A 24,812-nucleotide genomic window follows, 5' to 3' on the forward strand; every position below is an offset into this window, starting at 1 on the left:
GAAACAAGTTTTTTCGTGCGAGCTTCCGTTTTCGAGAAAATTATGTTTGAAGGTTAGAGTAGTCGCTGATTAAAGCTTGCTGTTTCTACTTGAAAGAAACATTGACGATGGTATAATGATACTTACTTTTTTATTAGCATTTTTAACTTCGTAAATAAAAGTTCGGATTAAATTAGTGTAGGATAAATGTGGTTTTATATTACTAACAAGGTTTCTAAATATTCGTGCAAGTAGAAACTGTTAACAATGGTCAGGCATTCATGATACGTATTGTGCTCGAGTACATGTGAACACATATTATTTGAAAAGTAATATTTTGGATAGATTATTGGTACTATTTTAATAATCAGCTTTAGATAAGTGATTATATATATTCCTATTATATTGTTACACTGTAAAATATACCAAAAAGAATAAATTATAAATTATTTGAGTAATTATTTCAAACATAATAAATGTATTTAAGAATATAGTTTTTGTTAAAATAATTTTGTAAAAATTTAATTAACAAGTATAATCAAATTCTTTCTGATTGAGAATTCAATAAACGATTCGCTTAATATAATAAGTGAACTGATGCTTTGAATAACAATCTCAGCACAATTTTCTCGGCAACGGTGCTCCAAACGAACAAACATGATTTCAACTAATCAATTCATTTTTCCATATAAAATCACCTGAGTCTCAATTAGAGCATTCAAGTTATAGAAAAAAAAAGACAGTCGGATACGTGGAATATATTCTTCTCCGTTTTTGTTTTTAGGAACAGCATGGGTCCTCCTTTGTCCGATATTTTGTAATCACGAATCTGTATCAGAACCGACCTGGCACCTTTAGTGTTCTCAGCTCATCGACCCGGTTATGTAGAATGTATGTCGAAAGCCAGCGCAGAGAAGCAACAATCATGATTAATTTAACAAAATGTTTTTTTCTCAAAACGAAAGGAAATAACAAATTGGTTGGAGGGGAAGAAATTAATCGAAAAATTGGAAATGACAAGAGTTGTCTGAAATGTGGCCAGATCGGCCCTGATATTCAAAAGCAATCACACCGTGGACTAACATTTGCAGCCTCGGGCGCTTCGTTAATTGTGCCTTGTTTATTTTAGCATCACCGAACATGGGGGGTAATAAACTGGGTCGAAGGATGACCACCTTGCACGAGGAAACGTCGAATGTTGGTAATCAGCTACCATCGCCAATCCACGACGAAGATGAAGAGAAGAGCGACGCTGATTACTCCGAGTACGATTCCTATCAGGTAGTACGCGTTCTTCAGACTAAATTGTCCTTGTGAACACTGAACGGTGAACACTCTGAAGGAAAGTACCTGAGCACTTAAAGATTTCAATTCTTTAAATGTAGGAGAATTAAAGTTATATAAGAACATTAATTACGATATATTTTAAAAATTGAGGATAAAATTAAGTAACATAATATTTTTTAAAGGATTAAGTTAAAGGTTTATTATATTATATATTGTAGTAATTATTTTGAAACAACGGGATTGAATTTTAAATAATTAAAGGTTGCAATAGAAGTAAAAATGAAACTTATCTCAGGTACTTTCCTTAGCACTGGAATTACTTAATATTTCAAATATTTCTTACGAAAGTGATAAGAATTTATTCGTTTAAGCTTCAACGACTAATTTGTTCAATTGTGCATTAATTATTGGAAGTTTTAATAACCATGAAGTATCAAAGTAACGAAGCTAAAATAAATCATTTCAAATCACACGATTTCAACTATTAATTTTTTCAATTACGCACCAATTACTGAAAACGTCAATATCCATAAAACATCGAAATAACGAAGCTAAAATAAATGATTTCAAACCGTACGGTAATTCCAATGCTAAAGTGTTTTCGCACGAATAACAATTGCCGAATACCTAAAGACGAATCCACACACAGCGAACTATCCCTATGGCATTTCACCAAACATAGCAAACGAATTTCGAATATCTCACACGACATCTATCTACCAGATAGATTTTCTATTACTAAAACTCCCATGTTCGATAAATCGGATCGCAACCCGTTGATCAAACAATACTGAAGAGCATATCACACACGATTACGTTCAGGCAACGGCGAAACCAGTAAAACCACTAACTTCTTCACGCACACTGGATTCTCTCGCCGAACTTCAATCGACGAAGATCAACACGCCAAGCATGAGCAGCAGTGGTTACGGTTCCCAAGCCGTGTCTACGACCAATCTGACCTCCGAGGACTCGTTGTCGGTGAAGTCGATCAGCGTGGACGAGACGCCGGACCTCGAGTATCGGAATCTATTGGACGCGAAGAAGCCGGACCGTATGGACAGCTCTTTGGTCGAGGAAACGCCGGAAGAGTACATGGGCGAGGTGACCAATACGTTGGACAAATTGAACGTGATGGGGAACAGCTGCACGGAGGGTGAGTTAGATCATTGGACAATAGTGGTTTCTAATTTTTGCGTCACTACGTCCCTCTTTAACACATTCGGTAGCCGCGTCATATATTTGTGACGGCCGTAATCCTATATTTTACATAATGAAAATGAAATTGATCTTATAGATATTGTTATTAGAAATGATAAACTACGGCATTATATTTCGGAACTCAATGACTCGTTTCATTTTTATTTTTCTAATATTTTGTTTTGTTCTTGGTTTCTTACTTTGAGCTAATTAATAGCAATTACAGCTTAACATGTTCGCTACCAACGCTTATTTCGGCGAGTCTCCTCAATTATAATATACCTTTAATCCAATAAAACCTCTAAACAAAATATTAGAAACATGAAACTAAAACGAGTCATTCAGTTCCTAAATATAAAGTCGTAGTTTATAATTTCTAATAACAATATCTATAGGATTTATTTTATTTTCAATTCTGCACTAATTATTGAAAATTTCATGTAAAGTATAGGATTACTGTCGTCACAAATATGTGACGCTGGTAGCGAACGTGTTAACACATTGCGCGCCGGCCCCGCGATAATGCAGTTTTTTTAGTCTATCGTTTAATTGCTAGCCCTACATTAATGTAACGCTTTAGATATGTATAAACTGTTGTATTATAAGGTCCGAAGAATGTGAGTGTTTCGTTATATTTCAGAGCGTACCAGGAAAAATCTGGAGGAAACTGGAGCCTATGTGGACCAGGATATAGACAGTCCAGTCTCGTCGACGAAAAGTGACAGCGACGCTAATACTAATACCACGCATTCGAATAACGTTCAGAAGAAGGACACGACCAATCAGGTTCTGAGCAATCGAAGGAAAAGCGATATGGAAATCAGTCAAACGTCGAATTCCGGGGAGGAGAGTCCTTTCGAGGGTAGCTCGGTTGTTCACACGAAGCTACCACCTGGCAAGGTGACAGTTATTCCTGATAATTATTTTAACCCTTTTCACTCGGAAGTTTTACACTAAAAATAATTTATCATTTTCTGATGAGATAAAGACGATATTTTGTAAAACTAACTGGAAGAGAAAGTATACATACATTGAGGAAGCTATTTTATTTCAATATTTTTTTTAATTGAATTATACGAGGTATAATATTAAATATCAAATTTTATAGTTTTACTGTATGAAATCAGGTGAGTGAGAGTCACCTCTCGAGTGCAAAGGGTTAATACGCATGTATTGAACCATTTTGTATTATAAATACCATTCAAGAATGAAAATATCTCAAAATTTATACAGTTCTCAATTAGAATTTTAAGTTGTACAGTACTTAAGACATTAAATAAAAATATAGTTCTTAATGGATTAAACTGAAGTTGAACTAGTGACAAGAAAAAATTAGATAATTAGTTTCTTGAAGATCATTTACAATTAGACTGAAACTATAATTAGAACTTTCTTTCTTCGACTTGTTTCTACAAGATAATAAGTGATAGTTATAAAGTCATAGATGTTAACTGTAATTATGATTTGATAATGTTCAGGTGGTGCGCCGAAGAAAAGCATCCGCGACTACAGGAAGGCCTACCAGTTCTCAGCACAGGGCTTCATTCCCCATGATCCGTCCACATCTCTCGGAGAGCAAAGCTGCAGCGCGACTCGAACAATCGATGCAACCCAACATGCCCTACGAAAACGGTGACAACAGCTCCTCTGAGCGAATCGACGGTATACATTGTACTTTTAACAAAATTCAATGAGTATACAATATACAATTGTATGCTGTAAATATGATTATAACAACTATGGGTCGTAGATCAGTTCCAAGTAAAATTAGAAACATTAGATATAAAAAAAATTGAAAGACTCAAATATTCGAAGGTTCAAATATTCGAATATTCAAACATTCAAACATTCAAACATTCAAACATTCAAACATTCAAACATTCAGAGATTCAAAGATTCAAAGATTCAAAGATTCAAAGATTCAAAGATTCAAAGATTCAGAGATTCAGAGATTCAGAGATTCAGAGATTCAGAGATTCAGAGATTCAAAGATTTAAAGATTCGGAGATTCAAAGATTCAAAGATTCGGAGGTTCGGAGATTTAAAGACTCAAAGATTCAAAAGTTAGGAAATCAAGAATATAATATTTGCGATATAGATTCCTAAATTATATTGCATATTCTGTCAGCAGATGACGCAAGTGATAAAAGTTCAGCTTTCGGTTCGAGACACGACTTCAGCAGAGTGGAAACACCACTCCCAGAGTGGGTGGTGGTTGGTGAATCGGTGTTGGTTCGCCCACACCATTACCCCGGCGTCATAGCGTATGTGGGCCCGACAGAGTTTGCTGCTGGGTCTTGGATAGGTGTCGAGCTGGACGCCCCGACTGGTAAGACTACTATTTCATCAATTATGAACATATCAATTGAAACAATCAATTTACTTTTCTTCATTAGTTCTTATCCTGTTCATCTTAGTATCTTAATTCTAAAGAATAACGTGGTAGTCCATGATAAAAACTTATTATTATGCATTCCAGTAGTTCTTGAATTTGTTTACATACTAACAGGAAAGGTTCAGGATTATTAATAAATGGGAATATCTTTTCGTGTTGCAGGTAAAAACGATGGTGCTGTGAACGGCCATAGGTACTTCACGTGTCGACCGAAGTGCGGAATTTTCGTCAAAGTGGACAAACTAATTCAAGACAAACGAGGCAGAGCACTTAGGAACTTCACTTTCACCCCTCCTCAGTCTGCACCGATGCGCAGAAGCGTTAGCAGAGGTAAAAACATCAATATAATAATAAATAAATTTTCATGTTAAAAAATCAAACAAATTCTTAATCTATATAAATATACTTATTAATCATGGTCTCTATCACATTCAGAAAAAAAGCTTAAATATTGAAAATTTTAAATATCATGATTCGTTATTTTCCCAATAATTTGTTTACAATTAGAACACACAAAATGCTGATTGATGGTCTATATTAAACAATTTCAAATCGTCATAAAAATTTAATATTTTCTTCGAGGTTCATACCTTCTAAAAATACAAAAAGCAATTATTTGACCCTCCAAGAAATGAATCCAGATCACATTATTCTACAAGTCACCTGTCAGAAACATCACTTCCAGTGATCTTAATCGCAAGCAACTCGATAATTTCCAGGCGAGGGTTTACATTCCTTGCACCGAACTCGGAGCCGGGGCGAAGGTCTCTCAACAACAGGCACACGGTCCTCACCACGGGGCAAGTAAAAAACAAACAAACAAACAAAAAGCAAAAAACAAAAGAAAAGAAAAATAAAAAAACGGATCACACCCGCTTCACCGTAAACTTCGTTCTACTATAAGCAACTAAAAATATCCTAAACGAAAAAAAAAAAATAAAATAATTGCTACATGCCTATGATATGTGTAGCAGCAGTGTTTCAGTCCCTTAGACGTTAGGGCAGCTAATGGATTAATTAATAACTTTTAAACTATTACTTGAGATATTAGATCATTTAATGTGTATCACACAAAGATGAGTAAGAAAAAGGGAAAGGAGACGCATGTGCACGCGGCCGACCCGCGCAACGAGGAACACCGAACGCAAGGAACGAACGAAGGAAAATCGAAGAAGAAGAAGAAGAAGAAGAAGAAGAAAAAGAAAAATAACGCGGGCGCCGGGGAAACATGCCGAACGAAAAAGCATTAGTATCTACTTCGCATTTTCAGTAGGGTAGAGGAGAAGACGAAACGAAATCGCTAAAACTAACAGAACTCCACGAAAACGAGAAGAACAAGACGAAAAAGAAGAAGAAGAAGCTGAAGAGGATGATGAAGAAAAACGATCATCGACACAAAAACAAAGGAAGGCTGGCGTCACAGAAAGTTCCCTCGATTTCATTTCGTCAACGTGTCAAGGAGTCTAACGTCTGAGCTCGTTCGAATGATCATTCTTTCAAACGAGAACAAAAAGCATTCCACAATTTTTACTTTTAACGACTAGGACGATCAGCCATTCTCACAGAATTCTGGACACGAGGAGAGGCATTTCTTTTTTTACTTTCTCTTTCGATTCGTCATCCGATGAATTGTATGCGTTGTCTGGAAAGGCTATCGAATGAAGAAGCAGAAGAAGAAGAAGAAGAAAATGAATGAAGAAAGAAGAAAACGAATGAAGACTTGCGACAAGAACGAAGAAAGACAAAATGAAGAAACGGAAATCGATTTGATTCCCGGAGCATTTTCAATGATTATTCCAATTAGCGGTTAAGCGTCCGATCGCAACCATGTCGTGACGTTAGGAATCGTGCAGGACGGCGAGATCGATTAAAAGATTAACGCGAGACACGTCACATGGGACAACACGAGTCGACACGGTACACAAAGAGACACACTCTCCCGAATTACCCCGGCCGGTGTAATTTTGTGTCGCGGAGACGTGCTTACCGGGGAACCGCGATGACGGAGGAACGCCCAAAATCCTTTAAATACGATTTACCGCGTTGTGTAGATTATTTAAAGATTTTATATGTATACAATTGTTTCATATATTGTATTTTTTTAGCGCAATCTGTTAAGTTCCTTTTTATTGTAACATACATCCTCCCTTTCTATCTGTCTATATTACTCTGTTTCTGTACCCCTCTATTTCTCTGTCTGTAATCTATCTGTCCACCTATTGTGTTATCGCGCGGCTTGTAACGCGGATTAATTTATATACGTGTACCGTGGCGGAGGAAAAAGAGTTTCTTCAGGGAGCGATATGGAAAGCGAGTATTTTCTGTTGCGGGAGGATGTGTTGAGTAATTTATGGTAATTAGCTTCTCGTGAATGTTTGTTTTAAATAAGGTGGGAAAGCGGGAGAGTCACGCGTAAGAAGGATTAATTGTATTATAGAATTATTTGAAATTAATTGTTTTTTGTGGGTAGATTTATCAGGGTTTCTTATGCTTCAAGATTTTCTTGTTTGTTGATACGAGTATTAATATTTTGAATGAAATATTCTCAGATTGATTAAATTCTTGACAGTACGTTTTCTGTGTTTGTCACATATTTCTCTAGATTCCATTATTGAATTTGACGTTTCCAATTGATTTGAATATTAACCCTTTGCACTTTAGAGGTGATTCTCTGTCACCATACGATTTGATATAACAAAATCATAAAGTCTTACATATAATATTAAGCTTCTTATAATCCATGAATATGGAAAATATAGATAATACTTTTGTTTCTTAATTTATGTGAAGGATGTCGTCTATAACTCATTGGAAACTGTTGAATATTTCTAATGAAAGACTTTCGAGAGCAAAGGGTTACACCATTTCGATTGCTTCTGTCAACTTATAAACTACAAATGTAATGAACAATTACAGATGCTCGCACATTTTCTTAGATACTTCCCACAAAAGAATTATGTCCATCAATTGCCCAATATATATTTATTTATCTTCGTTATCTTTTCTTTCTACATTCTTCTCTGTTATATTTCCCTGAACTTCGATATAAAGTCTGAAAACTTGTACCTAGGAAAAAGTAAATATAATTTAAATTTTAATTTTAATTTTAATCTTAATTTTACAATTAAATATAAGGAAATATGAGACACTTTTATGGAGAAATCTGCGAATCATTGGGCATACACGAAAAATACCAATTGTCAAACTTTCTTTTGTCCGCCATGGTATAATAAGAAGCACGAATTTCATGAAACCAAGGCTCGGCTAAGCTTCATCCAGGTTAATTAACTCTCACTGACGCCGATACGTTTCTTTCTCGGGATGCAACGCGCGTGTGGTACATACAACAGTTGCAATACTAGATTTGTAAGGCTCTTCTCTCTCCTCCCTTCGACCCCCTTTCTCCCACCCCTTTCTTTACTTCATTCTCTTGTTTTTAATTGTAGGTACTTTATTATCCCATAAACAATGCAGCACTAATATTCGCCTTTTACGTTTAAAAATTAAGATGAACGAAACTTCCTTCATTTAAAATATATTTCCCTTCATTATTTATAGATTATCTATCTGTACATTACAATTAAACCAACACTAGGTTGAAAGAACAATTTTACACGCATTGAATTTTATCTATAAATTTAATACTTAAGATGATTTGATAAATATTTGCGTCAATTTTTATTAATACAATTACACGAATATTTATTCTAGTTGTCTATTTTTAACCCTCTCATTTCCAAGATCTAAACGATCAATTTTTCTAGGACCAATAAAATAAATTGTACAATAAACGTCCGTGAAACTAGTGTTAAAAAACGTTTTTCGTAATTCTTAAGAATATTTTTAAAAATTGCATTGTTTATGGGATAACCGTAACGAATCGTAAAAAAAGAACGATCGAGACAAAAGATGCAGGAAAGAAGAAACGAGATTGCTTGATCATTTTCTCCCGGCGCGTCGTTGCGTTTCATTCGACGTTCATTTTTTATTCCGTGGCGCGGTGATATGTTTCGATTGCGCGTGAACACGTACACACGAACACACACGAACACGAACACACACGTATATATCTTATATACATTATATATTTGATAGACTTCGACGCGATTTGCTCAGTACGGGTGATTCGATTCGTTTCGTTCGCCTGGATAGAGAATTATCCAGGCCGCGGACGCATCGTCACTCGCGCGAAGAAATTTCAAGATGGACGACGTTCATTGACGATCCCTAACAAAGCAAAATCAAACGAGAGAAACATTGTATTTTCTTTTCCTCCGACGGTTCAAACGAGAAACGTCGGAAACCTGTGAACGATGTCAAGGACAAAAGGTAAAAAAAAAAAAAATGCGAGAAACATAAAAGACAAACGGTGAAAAATGCGAGAAATGTAAAAGACGAAAAGGTAAACCGTAAACGATACAAAAGACAAAGGTTAAAACGGTGAAAGACGAAGCTGGTCGTGGAGGCAAAAATGCAGAATTTGCGAGAAGCGAGTAACAACGCGTGAACACCGAGCAATCTGAACGATTCGAGATTTACTATGAAAATTGTGATCGTGAGAGGAAATTTCGCCCAAAACTGTGAACCACACACACAACAACTTCTGTCCAATTAGAACAATACTTAACGCTACCAATTACGAACGTATTACATGTACGTAATATTTATTGAATATAAAAAAAAAACAAAAAATAATGATAAAACTCACCTGCGCCGCGAGGTTTTCCCGGTCGTTTTGTAATACTATCGGTCAAAAATGGCGTCGCAGCGCGGTTCTGGCGCGTGAGAACGTTATGGCAATTCCATGGTAAAAGGAAAAGACGCGCGAAGCTTACGTCGACGGGAAAACGTCGCGACCGCGAGCCTTCTGTCCATTTTTTGGTAATCAAGATTTAATTAACGACGAAAGAAATTAAGACTCACAATGTCACAGTGATGCTACCATGCCTGCCCGGCATAAGTTTAATAAAACGTTTCATTTCAGACACGTTGCCTCTGTTTTCTTGGTTTTTTTCTTCGAACGAATTGTTTTTCTTTCCGGTTTTTTTTTTCGAACGAATGATTCGTGCTCATTACCGTTTGTACTTGAATTCTCCCTTTATTTCTATCGGACACCTGCGACTGATTTCGAGAATATTCCGAAACCACGGAGTTTATCTGAATATCTATGACATTCGACACGTCTCTTTTCGCTCTTTGTTTCCCGGTTTATTCTCGACTCTTGTTTTCCGTGTTTCATTCGTTGAATTCGATTTATCTCGATACTACAGATGAGCATCCAGCACTGACGGAGCTTACACAGCCTATTCCATCCCACGATAAGACAATGTCCATTTTTATCGTTACAATTATCTACTGATAATCGTTCGCAACTATACTTTGTACCCTAACGGATTCTAGAATAATATTTTCGACCAATCGGTTTTACGAACGTCTCCGGAAGACTTCCGAGTTTAACATTATTCCGTGAGCTACTCCGTGCAGCCCAACCACGGTCTAAAGTTCCGAAAACGAGGGGAACCGAGAACGATTCACCGTTTGAGTACCATTTTTCGGGGAATCTTGTCGAAAGGACACAAGCGACGCGATTGCATTTGTTTCAATCCGTTAAAAACGGTTGAAAATAATGGATCGAACGCGTAAAAAGAAGTGTAAGCTTATATTAGCAATTTTGTAAGTAAATACTTGATTCATTAAACATAAAGAATGAAATATTTATTGAATTTTTCAATAGGTACTTAAAATTCGTATGCATAACTCTTAATATTTACTAAAAGCAAGTAAATACTATTGTAATTTCACTCGTTTTTAATTCCTGCTGATAGCTTTAATTAAAATTATTTTGATAATAACCTCTGCTAAAATCTTCTATTTACTTCAAATTTTTCAGTATTTATTGTCTGATATTGGTAAAGGATGACGCAGGAACCTAACATTATTAAGGAATTAATAGAGTACAATTATTAACGAATCTAACATTTACTTTTGCTTAACGCTTGTAAAAATTAATTTTTTATATACATACGACCCAATGAAAACTAAATGTATTAATTGTATGGTATAAATGAAAGAAATGAATAACGCGACGTAAAGGCATCAGTAAAATTCAAATACATCGCCAGATCTAGGTATTTCCGATATAAAATCTAAATAATGCGATCGCGTTGCGTGGAACTCAAACAATTGAGAAACGAGATCGCCACGGGTCCATTTTTTCCTTTTTTCCAATCCACGAATAAATTTAATCGGAGGCGCTCTCGCGATCTGATCGATTCTTACCGAAACAAGGCTGTGAGACTGAGCTTCCGCTGTCCTTGCGTGTACTGGCTCCCTCGTTTTCTACTCTAGCACTGATGCCGATGCCCCTGTGTATCTGCAATATTGCAAATGATGTCCGACAATTAATTAAGGAGACCTTGACAAGAATTTCTTTATAGAAATTTAAATTTTTACTTGAAGAGGTTTTCTAGTTGAATTCAAAATTATCTTTCAATTTTTCTTATAATAATAGTTTGTTGAAAAAAAGGAATTTAATATTAATTCTCGGTGTATTGTTATTAAGGTTGAATATTATTAATAGAGAAATGGTACTGCAATTTGATTAACAAAAATAACTATTTCTATTCAGTGCCTTTTATTCTCTTTACTATTTTCATTTATGAACGAAGTGATTTATTTTATAATTATTGAAAACGTTCTTAAGACAATAAAGTCAGAATCGAAGTATCTTTTTCGAGAAGATAGACGCGGTTTGTATTTAAATGATTTCATACAGATTGATTTTGTCACGAACTCCTCAATTATAATACAAGAAACTCGAGGCCAGGATTATTCTGAATTATGGGAGACTGTGAAAACGTGCGTAATAATTTAAGTAATACTTGTTTTTATAAAACTATGTGCAGTGAATTAGAATATGACGATTTCACCCTGAATTCATAACTCACCTCCTTTAAGTAAATTCTTTTAACTTTTAATTCAATTTTTGATGAAGTTCTCATTTAATTCAATTGAAATTTAATTATCCAGATAAATTGTTTTAATTGTATAATTATCTTTTATGATGTCTATATTAAAATTCCCACATTCATTTCATAAATATTTTTCCAAGATGAGTGGAAACATAATCCTAATTCTCTGCACTGTTTACATGCAACTTATCACACATAATTTGCATCCATTAATTAAAAGCACTCCGAAACATCCCTCCACAATACATTTACATGGATAGCGACTGTACGATGACTGAAGATCCACTATCAATCCACCACATTCAATCAAAACACATTCCAGTAAATTAAGACTCAACCTACAAAAATCTTTTCGCAACTAACCACTTGGTGTCAAATATTGGATTGCAACGCACAAAGATGCCTATTACATTTCAACGTAAATTAGAAACCGCAACATCAATTTTTAATACACACTTCTAAATAAAATACACAAGAAAATGGCTATTATAGCCTCTCGATAAAAAAGAATTTACAACATTCATTACCATTCACTTCGTATTTCTAAAAAAAAAAATACATTTTTCTGAATCAAGAATTTACAAGAATCGATTATAACCTGTTGGTAAGAAGAAAAGTGAAATTGATTAATACTTCAATCATATGCTCTGTGATACAAAATAAAAGAATTTTCGTCGGAAAGGTAACGAATAATTTTCAAAGTAAATAAAAATTCAAAGTTTGCAACCTGTACAAAACATAACTGACTATCAGACATATTTTATTAGAATGTAAAATATATAACCAAGAGAGGAAATGTTAAGAAAAAAAAAGTTAAGTACCCAATAATACGAATACAGTACCAAAGTCCAATAACTTACAAAATCTTATTAAATTCCCGATGGCCACAAAATTAAACACAAAACTATAGATTGTTAAATCTTAAATGTTGCTAACGACCTCAGATGTTGAAGCAACGTTATACAAATTTATTTTTTAAAAAATCTTGCAATCTAATCAATTTGCAATCCAAAATTTCACTGCGCTTGGAAGTCTCTGTAACACATTCCTCGACATCTTCGCTATCCGCAAAGCCCGCACACACTCGCCCCAGTATCGTCAATTAAGCCGCGCGCGAATAAACATAATATTGAATTCGGAACTCTTCCGTGAACCCGCTCGACCGCGGCGACAGAGACTGTTCGAACGATCATCGCTGAATACATTAAAAAAAAAACGTAAAATAAAATAAATAAACGAAACTTATCTAAATATACATATATATATATATATATATGTGTATATGTATAAGGAAGTCCGAGATCGGTGTTATATTTTAATGTAATGTAAACAAGTAAGAGAAAAAGAGCAAAAAAAATGATAAAAAAGCAGAAAAAAATATGCGAGAACGAGGAGAGAGAGCGTGTTTTGTGCAAGAGAATCGGAGAGAGGAACGGAAGGAAACACGTACGCGCGCGCGAGCGGAGAAACCATCGAACCATTCGAAATGAACGCTGGTTCAGAAAAAAGCTTAGACTAGTGTTGTGAAACGCTCGAGTCTTGAAAGCAACAAGATTCAAGCTTAGAGGCTGAGTCTTGAAAGCTTACAGTTCTGTAAAGGTTGAGCTCTAGAAGCTTTAAAGTTCCAAGTTAAGGACTGAGCCTTGAAAGCTTAGAGTTCTATAAAGCTTGAGTCTTGGGAGTTTTACAGTTCAAAGTTAAGGGCTGAGTCTTGGGGGCTTAGAATTCGATAAAGCTGAACCACTGGAAGCTTTAAAACTCAACGTCGAAGGTTAAGTATTGAAGATACAGAATTCTGTAAAACTGAAGCCCTGAAAGCTTCAAAACTCAACGTCGAAGGTAAAGTCTTGAAGGCTTAGAGTTCTATAAAGCTGCAGCCTCGAAAGCTTCGATGCTTAACATTAAAGGCTGAATCTTAAAGGGTTAGAGTTCTATAAAGCTGGAATCTTGGAAGCTTCAAAGTTCAAGCTTAAAAGCTGAGTTTTGAAAGCTTATAGTTCTATAAAGCTCGAGTTTTAGAAGCTTTAAAGTTCAAGGTTAAGGGCTGAGTCTTGAAGATCTAGAGTTCTATAAAGCTAGAGTCTTCGAAGCTTCAATCTTAAAGAAGTTTTTGAAGCTTCAGGGCTAAAGTTTCAAGCTTTGACCGCTCAATCTGAGACTTAAGAGTCTTCAATGGTCGACTATTGATACTCGACGAAGCGAGCGTTGAAGACTCTGACTTTTAAAGCTCTAGGCTCAAACCATGAGAGTTCAAGACTCAGTACTCGTTTTTACAACACTAGCTTAGACGTTTATCAACACAGTATATAAGAGAAAACGTTAAAGCACAGCACCCAGACGTGCACCACCAGAGATTAAGGAAAAAAAGCTTCACGATTTGAGCCCCCTACCTCTGATTCTTCACCGTCATCCCCTAACTACCCCGGTTTACTGTTAATTGTTGGTAACGAGTAATCAAGACACCGACATTGTACATTTCCCAGTCGAATCGGTCTGTTGGTCCGAGCATGCGAGCATTTGTCGACGTTGCAGTTTCATTTGGCTTGTAAACCAATGAATCTTTCGATCTAAGAAACGACGTGTTTCGTTAGCTTGATGACTTGATAATTGCCTAGCGTATACTAAGAGGAACACTTGGTTCAAGTTGACAAGTTTAATTTAATGTGTCTTGGTTATTGTTTTATTTGAAATTTTGATCGAAAATGTGTTGTTTAAAATCTTTTATTTAAAATTTTGATTTTGACATGTTAGCTACGAGATCTTTTTATTGTGAAAATTTAAATAGATTTAGACAAAGGCAAATTAGAATGATTTGATGGGAATTATATTGTGAGAATTGTAAATTAGATATAATTGGTGTTCTAAGAAATCTTAGAACGAAATTGATAAAGTGAACAGACTTGACGAGATAACTTGTCATCCTTAGTTAATCTTGATAAGATAACTCGTCATCTTTAGTCATTGTTGACAAGGTAACTCATTATCCTTGGATGGTGTTAACCAGATAATACGTCATCGCCGATGAACAGGTTAAGGGATTTTCTAGTAATAAAACATTATGAGGATGACTGTGACTGCAACTAATCTATTCAAGGTACTATTCGTATTAATGTGAAGTATCTGTTTTCAATAAACTGAGATACTGAGTACAATGAGATCATTATATAACTGTACTTGAATGTCTGTGCGATACATGCCGGTATTTAATGCATCAACCCAATGGAATATCAATATTCACTGCACAAGTGCTGTGAAAACTAGTATTTACGTGCATGCATTGAAACACTGATACTAAATCCATCGTAATAATGAGATACTAATACTCGATAGATTAAAGTACTTAATACTGATTCTTAGTACACAAACGCACTGAAATATTTATACTTATATATTGCAAGACTTAAATACCGGTACCAATTACACAAGAATACTAAGGTACTAATTCTCAGTTCACTGAAATACTAAAATACCAATACTCAAAACAGGAAAATACTAAATACCAGTATTCAGACCATCAAACTACTAAAACAATGATACTTATAGTTTCGAGTCACTTGAATACTGGTGCTCAATACACAGGAACCCTCGGAATACCTGTACTCAGTATACCTAAATCATAAAGTACCTAAATTACAATAACAAGGTCACCATCATCGGTTCATCCTCACAAATTCGACTCAACTCAACGACAAGAGTTAAAAAAATTCCGATATTTTGCAATTTACTTATGAACGTATCTTTTTTTTTGTTACGTTTACAACTGGCTCTATTGAACCAACTATACATTTTCTGTTTTCTATTCCTTGTTTTATTAATAAAGCTTGTAGTTTCGCTTTGCGAACGTATCATTTGTTACTTTGTTATTTGATACACGATATTATAATGATCGCTGGCGGTCGAACAATAATAATACTCGAGGAACACGATATGTTTCGAAGGATCGAGGGACTCGTAGCTGCAACGTCGCGGAAACACCTGTTCGGACGAGCAGAATAGCACGAGGCGTTAGTTCGAGAACGATTGATACTAGATTATAAGGACTTTGGGAATTCTCTGTAGATCCGTAGTTCGCTGTGTCACTCGCTCCGGTACTAGGTGACCGGAAATAGGAAAGCCTATTTTTGCATTGCGTGATTAAAGGCAGAGAGAAACGTGTTTAGAGTCAGTTACCATTCAAAACTGATATCTATTCGGGACGATGTCTTATGTAAGAGACCATGGGACGGTGCAAGGACAGTTCCACGGGATGTTCGGCCATTTTGTCGGCGCCGCGCGATCGCGTGATCGAATTGGACGATCCTTTTTTTCACTTTGGTCGCGATAATCGGAACGGATGTTGCTCCGTTGCTCTTTTACATACCACGGGTAATATGGAGACAAAACACTTTGCAGTTTATAATGCGTTTTATTGTGCTCTTGTTGCTGTGTTCGTTGAAAAACTAGGAAACTAATAGTATACGTGAAATTCATCAGTAATACATTTTTATATTATTGAGAGTAAATGTACTGGTATTTAGCTTATTGTTAAATATTTGTTAACTATGTGATTCCACTTTTTAGAAGATTCTTTAAAATACTGGTTTTGTTAACCCTTCCAAAGATATTCTTTTCGATTGATAATTGTCACTAAAGAACATTTATAATTATAATATTGAAGTTTCTATTATGTTTTTAACTCGATATTATAAATTTTGCAATATTATTGTAAAACAATTAGTTCATGTATATTTCATTGAATACATTTTGAAATAGTAATCTATATCTATGTCTCAATGACTGTAAAATGGATACATATAAGTATTACTTAACCAGTATTCAAGTATCTAAAATAATGAATTATCAATAAAAAGTAAAAGTACCGTAACACAGTACACAAAGTATCATTATAATTATGAAAAAAATCAATACGGTTCTCCAAGTATTACACATAACCTGAAAAACAATAAATACAACAACAAATACAAAAATTGATAAATAAAAGACAATTTCACAAAAATTCAAAAATCAATATAAAGTATAATAGAGCATCATAGAACAGAACTTGCACCGTCCCAACATTGCAACGATCAATCGCTTCGATCACGATCCCGTCAAAAATCAATTTTCCACAAAATCATACCACAAATCAACCAAAACAAGCGAGACCAATCAGACTTCAGAATTTTGTTACTCGAATATCGAAATCTAAATGACTATGTAGTCTGTACAATCAAAAATGCTATATTCAACCTAATTTCTGAATTCAGTGGAAACTGGTCGCGATAAGGCCGCGCGATGCGTTAACAATTAATTAAAACGTCGTGACCAGGTTCTGTTGGATGCAATCGGGATCGCGATGGAAGCTTTCGATCCGGCGGGTGTGTAAAATAAAGTAAGATAGATCAGAGGCGCTTAGGCGACTTTTATTTCGTGTTACGCGTAGTGAACGATTAAACGAGGAGCGTCGCCTCTCGACGGAGATTCAGAATTTCCTCTAGAGTACGTAGGCAATGATTGGCTAGCGGTCAAATTAGCGTCGCACGTTTTCAATGCGCTGGTGCTATGGGCAACCCTTTGATCCCGTGATCGTTTCCTCTTTTCACCGATAAGTCGTTGATAAGATTGTCACCAGGATCGAGAGATCGAAGGAGGAAACGATCGCGGCGAAGGAGAACGCGTTCGTGTACGAATGACGCGGAAGGTTTGGTAAATTTTGGAAAATATTGATAAATGTATGAATATTTGGGAAATATTAATAATGATACGAATATTTGGTAAAAATTTATAATGATATGAATATTTGGGAAATATTAATAATGATACGAATATTTGGTAAAAATTTATAATGATATAAATATTTGGGAAATATTAATAATGTCATTGAAGACATTTGAAGTTAACTTATTTGCTTAATGATTCATTTTGAGTCATTGAAGTCTTGATTTGTAATATTAAATTGAACATGTGACAATTTCAAAATTGACTAAATAGATTGTGAATATGTTTACTTGTTTGAATTAAGAGAAAGTGAAATATTCTTTTAATGTCGATGTTTAATATTCAGAAGAAAAACTCTTTTTCTATGAATGCAATTGGTAATTAGTAATAAAGAAATATTAATTCTACTTTCAATTATTCTACTTTCACTTTTATTTCCAACAATAATCAATTCACATAAAGAATTTGTTTAACTATCTTAGACTCTTCTAATTAATATACCATATCAATGAATTATAAAGGGTTGACATCTAATATAATTTTTCTCTTCTGATCTATCACTTATAATAAAATAACTGCAGCTAATACAGCCCAAAAAATGAATATACAATAAATTAACTGACCACATTATATTTCACATACAAATTGCCTCTGAACAAAATAAATTCAATTCTACGATTGATCTCAAAAACAAACTATAACTACCAAAAGTGTAATTTACGAAAAAAACATTTCCAGAAAAATCAAACCTTCCGCGCCAATCAAACAGCTTACTCATCGCTCGTTAGAGACTCGCGTTTACCCACCGTACACCCAACAAAGTTTTCTTTCGCCCAAGAAAACCCGGTTTCATCATCACACATAAACACACACATAAAAACACACATAAACACACAAACACACACACAAACAGCTTCGACATCTTTCTTTCTCAATCCCCCTCGATTTTCTTCAATAACAATCGACACCACGTTAGCCGGCCGCGTTTCGACGAACGAACTTCGCAACGCGGCACACAATAGACTAACGCGTCCGATCGCGAGCGAACGCACCATTGGCACGACGACGTTGTTTTAGCGAGCGAGGAAATAATTAAAGAAAAGATAAAAAAAAAAAAAAGAAAGAAACGCGAACAGAAAAGGCGCAAGCAAAAAGGAAAAACGCAAAAAAAAAGAGAGAGAGAGGAAGATGAACATTGATGAACGTATTTAATAAAACGAAACATTAGCTAGGGAGTTATTATTCCATGTAATACCTTCGGAGGAGGCTAAATCATCTCTCTTCGTTTAACATTTCTTTTCCCACGTTCGTAGATTCCGTGGAAAATCTCTCGTGCAAGGGAATTCGCGCGGAGAAAGAGAGAAAGAGAGAAAAAGAGAGAGAGAGAGAACGAGCGAGAGACTCGCTCGAAACGTTTTTCCTTTTCCCTCGATCTCGTAGGCCATCCTTAAAGGCTGAACAGTATATGGTAATTTAACGAATCGAGTCGACGGAGTACGCCCGGGACTGTGTCGTGAACCGAGCAGATGAGAAAAAATTCAAATACCGTGTAATAGTATTATTTTGTAAGCAGTCAATAATATTAATATAATTATTCGGAAGTAAGCTAATGACCGTATCAAAAACCAATTCACCCGTCCCGCCCTCACCACCACCACCACTACCACCACCACCACTATCACCGCCACCTTTTTCATCCACCCTCAACCGCCCGTTCGAAGGAAAAAAGTATAATATAACGGGTGACGGAGAAAAAAAAAGCAGAAGAACAATGAGGAATGGAAAAAATTCATGTATTCGTTTTTCGTAAGCTCGTCTCGTCTCGAGAGTACCTATACCTCTATTGTTAAATATTATACATACTGCGATACTTGCATAGAAAAGGCTAAATACGAGTATGACTTTGAAAATAAGGTGTGTACATTTTAATTTTTATGAATATAATAAAAATATAATTTAATGTTCTGTTTGGTGGGTGGTCGTTGATTCGTGGGAATTGCTTCCTGATCCCTTCTGTCCTGATTTGTTTGGGTAGAATTGTTGTAGTGATTGGTATTGTGAAGGTAGGTGTTATTATAGTTGATATAATTATATTTTAACCATTTGCACTCGATTTATTTTCAATGCTTTTGGGTGTGAACTTGTATTTATTTTGGGGGAAATGAATGAAAATAATTTACAGCGGTGGAATTCAACGTTTTATATTTATTTTCTTTGTTATTATTGTAATAATATTGAATTTTTACTTTTTTTTAATGTGCTACTTTTTGAAGTACTATAAATGAAGTATAACAAATTTGTATTGTCATCTCTAGTATGACATACGAGTGCAAAGGGTTAAAATAGTTAGTATATAGTTAATATATAGTTAGTATATAGTTAGTATATAGTTAGTGTATAGTTAGTATATTATATTTTAATGCATGTGTATTACATTAAAAAATCGAAAAGAACATTGCAGCGTGTTGAAAATGATTTAAGAAAAGAAATTGTCAGTGAAGAATCGAGCCTGAAAAGAATCAATGACCTTCAATGGAGGTACTGACATCCCAGGCAAGTGGAGGATCGTTTGCAACAATAAAAATGCACTCTACCATGCAATAAACCAACCAGCTTCTGTTGACTTTCCTTATTTGACGTTCGATCTTTTTAAACCATCGATCTTAACCATGTCTTGGAATCCTGATCTTAGCACAGCAAATATTTCAATTCTTCGAAATAAACTAAGAAAAAACGACGGCGAGTGGGGCTGTTCAGAATTCTGCCACCTAATTATACAGTCAATTAGCATAAATATTAACGCCGGCAGCATCATAATTAACATTCTGTACTTCCGGCGATCGAGCGGTGATAAAACAAAGGAGCATCCTTCGCCGAGTGCCAAAAAGACAAAAGCAGGAAAAATTTTGGTTATAAAGAAAAAGTAGAGAAAAGGAAAAGTATAGTGTAACATGTATTAGAGATTTATGTATTTCTTTAGAACTTTTAAAATTGCAAGAATATTGTAGAGATTTATATATTTTTTTAGAGCTTTTAAAACTGCAAAAGGTAAAACTTCGTTTTCACTTCTTTTGTTCTTGTTTGTGAACAATATTGTTTAATGGAAATTAAGTTATACAATATGCACTCGTTGGCAACAGTATCTTGATTTGACGGTAAGTTAATAACGTAGTCGGCGGTTGATTTCATCAACCTGATGCATGCGCAGACAATGTTGCAGGATTGTTAACATTATGCGACGTGCGAGAAGTGCCTTCTGGAATTGAAATTTCGAGGAAATCGTGCATCGCTTGCAACAGCGTTAACTTCACAGACCTCATTTATAATTCAATATATAACTTTAGAGAGTACCTACAATTTCGTAATGAAGATTCAAATTCCACGTAGAATTTACTTAAACTTTGTATGATCTCTACTTCAACAAGTCTCTTACAAAACAACTAATCTCTCCATACAAAATTTCACCAATATACAAACGTTAAAGTAAACATAACAACACTGGCAAGGATGGTCAACTTCCGACACAAGTATCGAATGTTCAAAAATGTCTCTAAAATTTATATAATACAACCATTTCAAAAAAGTTCGCTGTTACATAATGTAAGAAGTTTAAACAGCATTTCCACTTATAGAGTCTCTCTATTTAATAAAGGAGCAAGCGTTTGCTATTATTCAGGCAGACGATATTTCTTAACCACTTGCGCTAGCAACGAATTGAGAAACTCGACAGTATCTCGCGCGAAGAATTTTGTCTTCGCACATTATATACAGATATGTACACAAATGTCGTTTACCAATAATTTTGTACGAAGTGGTAGATTTCAGAACAATCTGGAATGTGTAATCCAACAAGATTATCGACGTATACAATATGTCGTTGGTAATTTTCGGACAAAAACATCACGACATGCGTAACACGTCTTTCCAGCGCAAGTGGTTAACTGGTCAACTACTGACGTTTTTACCTTACACCCAGTATCGGTCGCAGCAAAGGAGTACGTGGGCACGGACTAAAACGAGGCGGTCGTGTGCGTGTGCACCGACTCACGTGTCCGCTTACACGTGCGTCGCGCATATGGGCGTGAGGCACGCTCGCCCAATTTAAATATAATAGGATGACTCCTGTGGGAATGTCGGCGACACCGAGCCAAGGATTCCAAGGTCCTTTTTTGTCCCGTGGAGAAGAACAACCGTGCCGAGGCGAGAGAATATCTCCGGACGAAGGCAAACACGAGGAGGCGAGGCAAAAACGTGAGTGCACTCGAGGATCTTTTTCATCCGCAGCGGGCCGAGCGATGTATCGATGGCTCGAGATGCGTCTGCGATTAATAACGTGGCTCCCCGAAGGACCCTTTTAGTCGCTATTTGCTTCGCGAGCCGGCTGAAACCGTGAATCCCCGTAATCGTCGATAAGCTTCACCTTGGTACCACGTAAATACAGACTATCTGCCGGGTTACGTGTTCCCCGAGGTTTCCTGATTGACACTGGACTTACGGAAACCGTGAATTTGTTTGGTATCCAATTTTGTAGTTATCAGTAAGTTTGTGTGATTTTAATTGACGCAACTGTGCGAACACGAGGTGGTTTTCCGTTTTCGAAGCTAGATTTTATGGGGTTTATATGAACGAACGTTTATTTTTGCGGGGATAACGAAGTGTACGGGTGATGTATGTAGATTTAGTGTTAAGTAGTGGGCATGGGTGATTTGGTTTTATTGCTGGTGCAGGAGTAATTGCGATGCTGAGGATTCCTGGTTTAGCTACCGAATACTCATCCGGTTTGGGAGTTGTTTAAACAGAAGGTTGTATGAAAGATACTTAAATTTGGTATTGCTATTTTTATTATTGTATTGTCTAGGATTAATAAAGCAATTATTAAGACACAAAGGTTGTTATGGACAAGAGAAATCATTTCAGAATAAAGTCAAATAAGGCAAATGTTGGTAGAAGTTTTACTGTTTTGTGCCCAAGCGTTGTTCCTCATAAAGATAGTCTAGTTCATTAATCACAGCTTAATCTTTATTAGCTATCCCATAGAATACAAGCATAGTTACAATAACAATCATACTGCATATACACTAACTCTGACTAAAGAAGATTCCATACAATCAATTCCATCTGCTCCGATCCCCTAACATCACCTAAGCAACTCAGTCTACTTCAATACAGCAATTCAAAAAGCAAGTTCAAAATTCAAGTATTATCCACACAAGTATCACTTGCTAATAACCTAGACCTAAATACAACTTCAAATCGTCACATAAAAATATAAAAATCCTACAAGAAGTTGCCGGATAAGCCTGGTAGCAAAACTGCTTGTAGACCGTTACTATGATCGGTACCTTAAAAAAGAAGCCGATTACACGAACCGAAGAGGTGAACGCACGCGACACGAAAGATTCGTCGGATCGTCCGGTGGATCCATCGATTTTCGCCCGTGAATTCCGAGAATCGGCCTAGCCATTGACATTCAGCCGGCCGAGGGGCGAACATTGCTCGGATGTAACGCATGCCTTCGTTTGCTTTCACGTCATGGCCATGTCCGCGGCGTAAGAGCGAGTTCGCCTCTCCCGTTCCCTTCTTTTCCTTTTCTTTTCCTCGATTTCTTTATACACACGTTTCCCTCGAATAAGAGTGTGCCGCGTGTGTACACGCGTCGAGCGTGTCTCCGAGCGCCCAGCGAGGCCCGCTCCGAACACGATCACGGGATCAGTGAACTTGCCCATGGCCAACCGACGATCCCCGCCGATCCTCCCTTCGCAGATCACCCGCGAACTATACGCAATGTGTCAATTATCCGTACTTTGATTATCTGCACCGAAGCTGCATCCTCGTCATCCCCATTGATTCTTGGTAATGGGACCTTGACTCACAATGAACTTCTTGCTGCAAGGCTGTTCTGAAAACGACGCTAGGAGCTACCGAGCAATCGAATTGATTGTTTCTTAGTATTATTCAAATGATTATCTTTGTTAAGATTCAGTTATTTATACCTTTCGTATTGTTATTTTGTATATCTTATTATTTATATTTTCATGTGTCATAAATCGATTTGGTTAGTATTATCTTTGAAACGTAATTCACTTATTTTTGCACAAGAATTGTAGAGTTTTTGGAATTGTAAAAGAAGCTACTTAAAATACGTCACGCTAACCTATCTGATATATCCTAGTTCTAGTGATCTAGTGGTAATTAATATTTAATACATTATATTTTAAATTGCAGCAACAAACTTCATAATTATTTTTCAACTTAACTGCCATATAACTAATCGACCTGACAAAATTCATGGATAATCAGTTATTCAAATTTTGTCATCCAACTTCCTGAACCACGTTAGTTCTAATTAGTTTAAATAATTGCCTCTCTACAGTACTCGCCACATTATGAATACGATACTGTCTTGACTGTCTGATATCGATCGTCTCTCACTGGATCATCGAGCGTTCATGCGCGCGACGTTATGGGGGGAGGATGAAAAATGGCTCCGGATGGTTCGCACTTTGTCACCATACCGATGCAACGACGTGGCCCGCTGCTGCAGGATGCATAAATCACCAGGGATGACTGCGCGATCGATGTTCAACCTACGGTGATTCAGGAGCCGGCTGCTGATTGGTATTCGGCCACTTGTACGCGGCGACCTGTACAAGGGTCGCGGTTTTGGGTGCGTTGACACTGGTCGAGGTAAACAGAACCAGATTTTAATGGAAATTTTTGACGCTGAGAGTACTGCAGAGGTTAATATTATTTACTTGGGATTCCTTTTTCTTTTATTATCAAAAGACAAGGGCGCTTTCTGAAAAAAATTACTCGAAGTAACTAATTTGTGCAGGTACTAAAATATCAGACAATCGAAACCTTGACAAATGCAGTGTTGTATTTTACATAAGAAAATGGAAATTAATCAGGTTGACTCATTTGTCCAATTAGTCAATTTATTTAGAAGTTCGAAGGCTAAAAGGAATTTGTTTTTCTTGTATGTAGTAATTATAGATCAGTGAATGTTCCGTATGGTTTGTAAAGTCAAGTGGAAGAATGATTGGTGGGTTACAGATATTTATGCTGTTATATGTAAATAATGTAGAAACTAATGTAAACAAAATACAAATTACTTAGTATATTTTGTTGATTGTATCCACTTTAAGTATAACGTACGAAGTTTTAACATTAGTTTATTTGGAAATAAGGCTTCAAGATTTCTTTCTAATTGCAGGAAGAAGATAAGTATGACTTGTTCTAGTTTCGTGGACCACTTTATATAGTAGGTCCCATCGATTATC

At 35.9% G+C, this 24,812-nt stretch overlaps 2 protein-coding genes across 15 annotated transcripts in view; one reads left to right on the forward strand and one right to left on the reverse strand.

Annotated features, from left to right (window-relative positions):
• LOC116426101 (Kinesin heavy chain 73) overlaps positions 1 to 19,494 on the forward strand; it is a 208,315-nt gene extending 188,821 nt beyond the window's left edge. For 9 of the 14 annotated variants that reach the window (XM_031974591.2, XM_031974594.2, XM_031974595.2 and 6 more), the window contains 7 exons: positions 1,109 to 1,260; positions 2,089 to 2,422; positions 3,107 to 3,366; positions 3,945 to 4,128; positions 4,595 to 4,795; positions 5,024 to 5,191; positions 5,581 to 19,494. In XM_031974591.2, coding sequence (XP_031830451.1) covers positions 1,109 to 1,260; positions 2,089 to 2,422; positions 3,107 to 3,366; positions 3,945 to 4,128; positions 4,595 to 4,795; positions 5,024 to 5,191; positions 5,581 to 5,669 — 1,388 coding nt within the window. In that variant the 3' untranslated portion in view covers positions 5,670 to 19,494. The remainder of the gene's footprint in view (positions 1 to 1,108; positions 1,261 to 2,088; positions 2,423 to 3,106; positions 3,367 to 3,944; positions 4,129 to 4,594; positions 4,796 to 5,023; positions 5,192 to 5,580) is intronic. The other 5 variants (XM_031974592.2, XM_076372625.1, XM_076372626.1 and 2 more) reach the window with 2 other exon arrangements.
• Positions 1 to 24,812, reverse strand: part of LOC143175142 (uncharacterized) — a 165,524-nt gene that overhangs the window by 129,069 nt on the left and 11,643 nt on the right. The window contains exon 2 of the mRNA XM_076372637.1: positions 11,141 to 11,234. Within this exon, the coding sequence (XP_076228752.1) occupies positions 11,141 to 11,234 (94 nt within the window). The remainder of the gene's footprint in view (positions 1 to 11,140; positions 11,235 to 24,812) is intronic.

Source organism: Nomia melanderi, chromosome 12 (genome assembly GCF_051020985.1).
Source record: "Nomia melanderi isolate GNS246 chromosome 12, iyNomMela1, whole genome shotgun sequence".
NCBI classification, from domain to species: Eukaryota; Metazoa; Arthropoda; class Insecta; order Hymenoptera; family Halictidae; genus Nomia; species Nomia melanderi.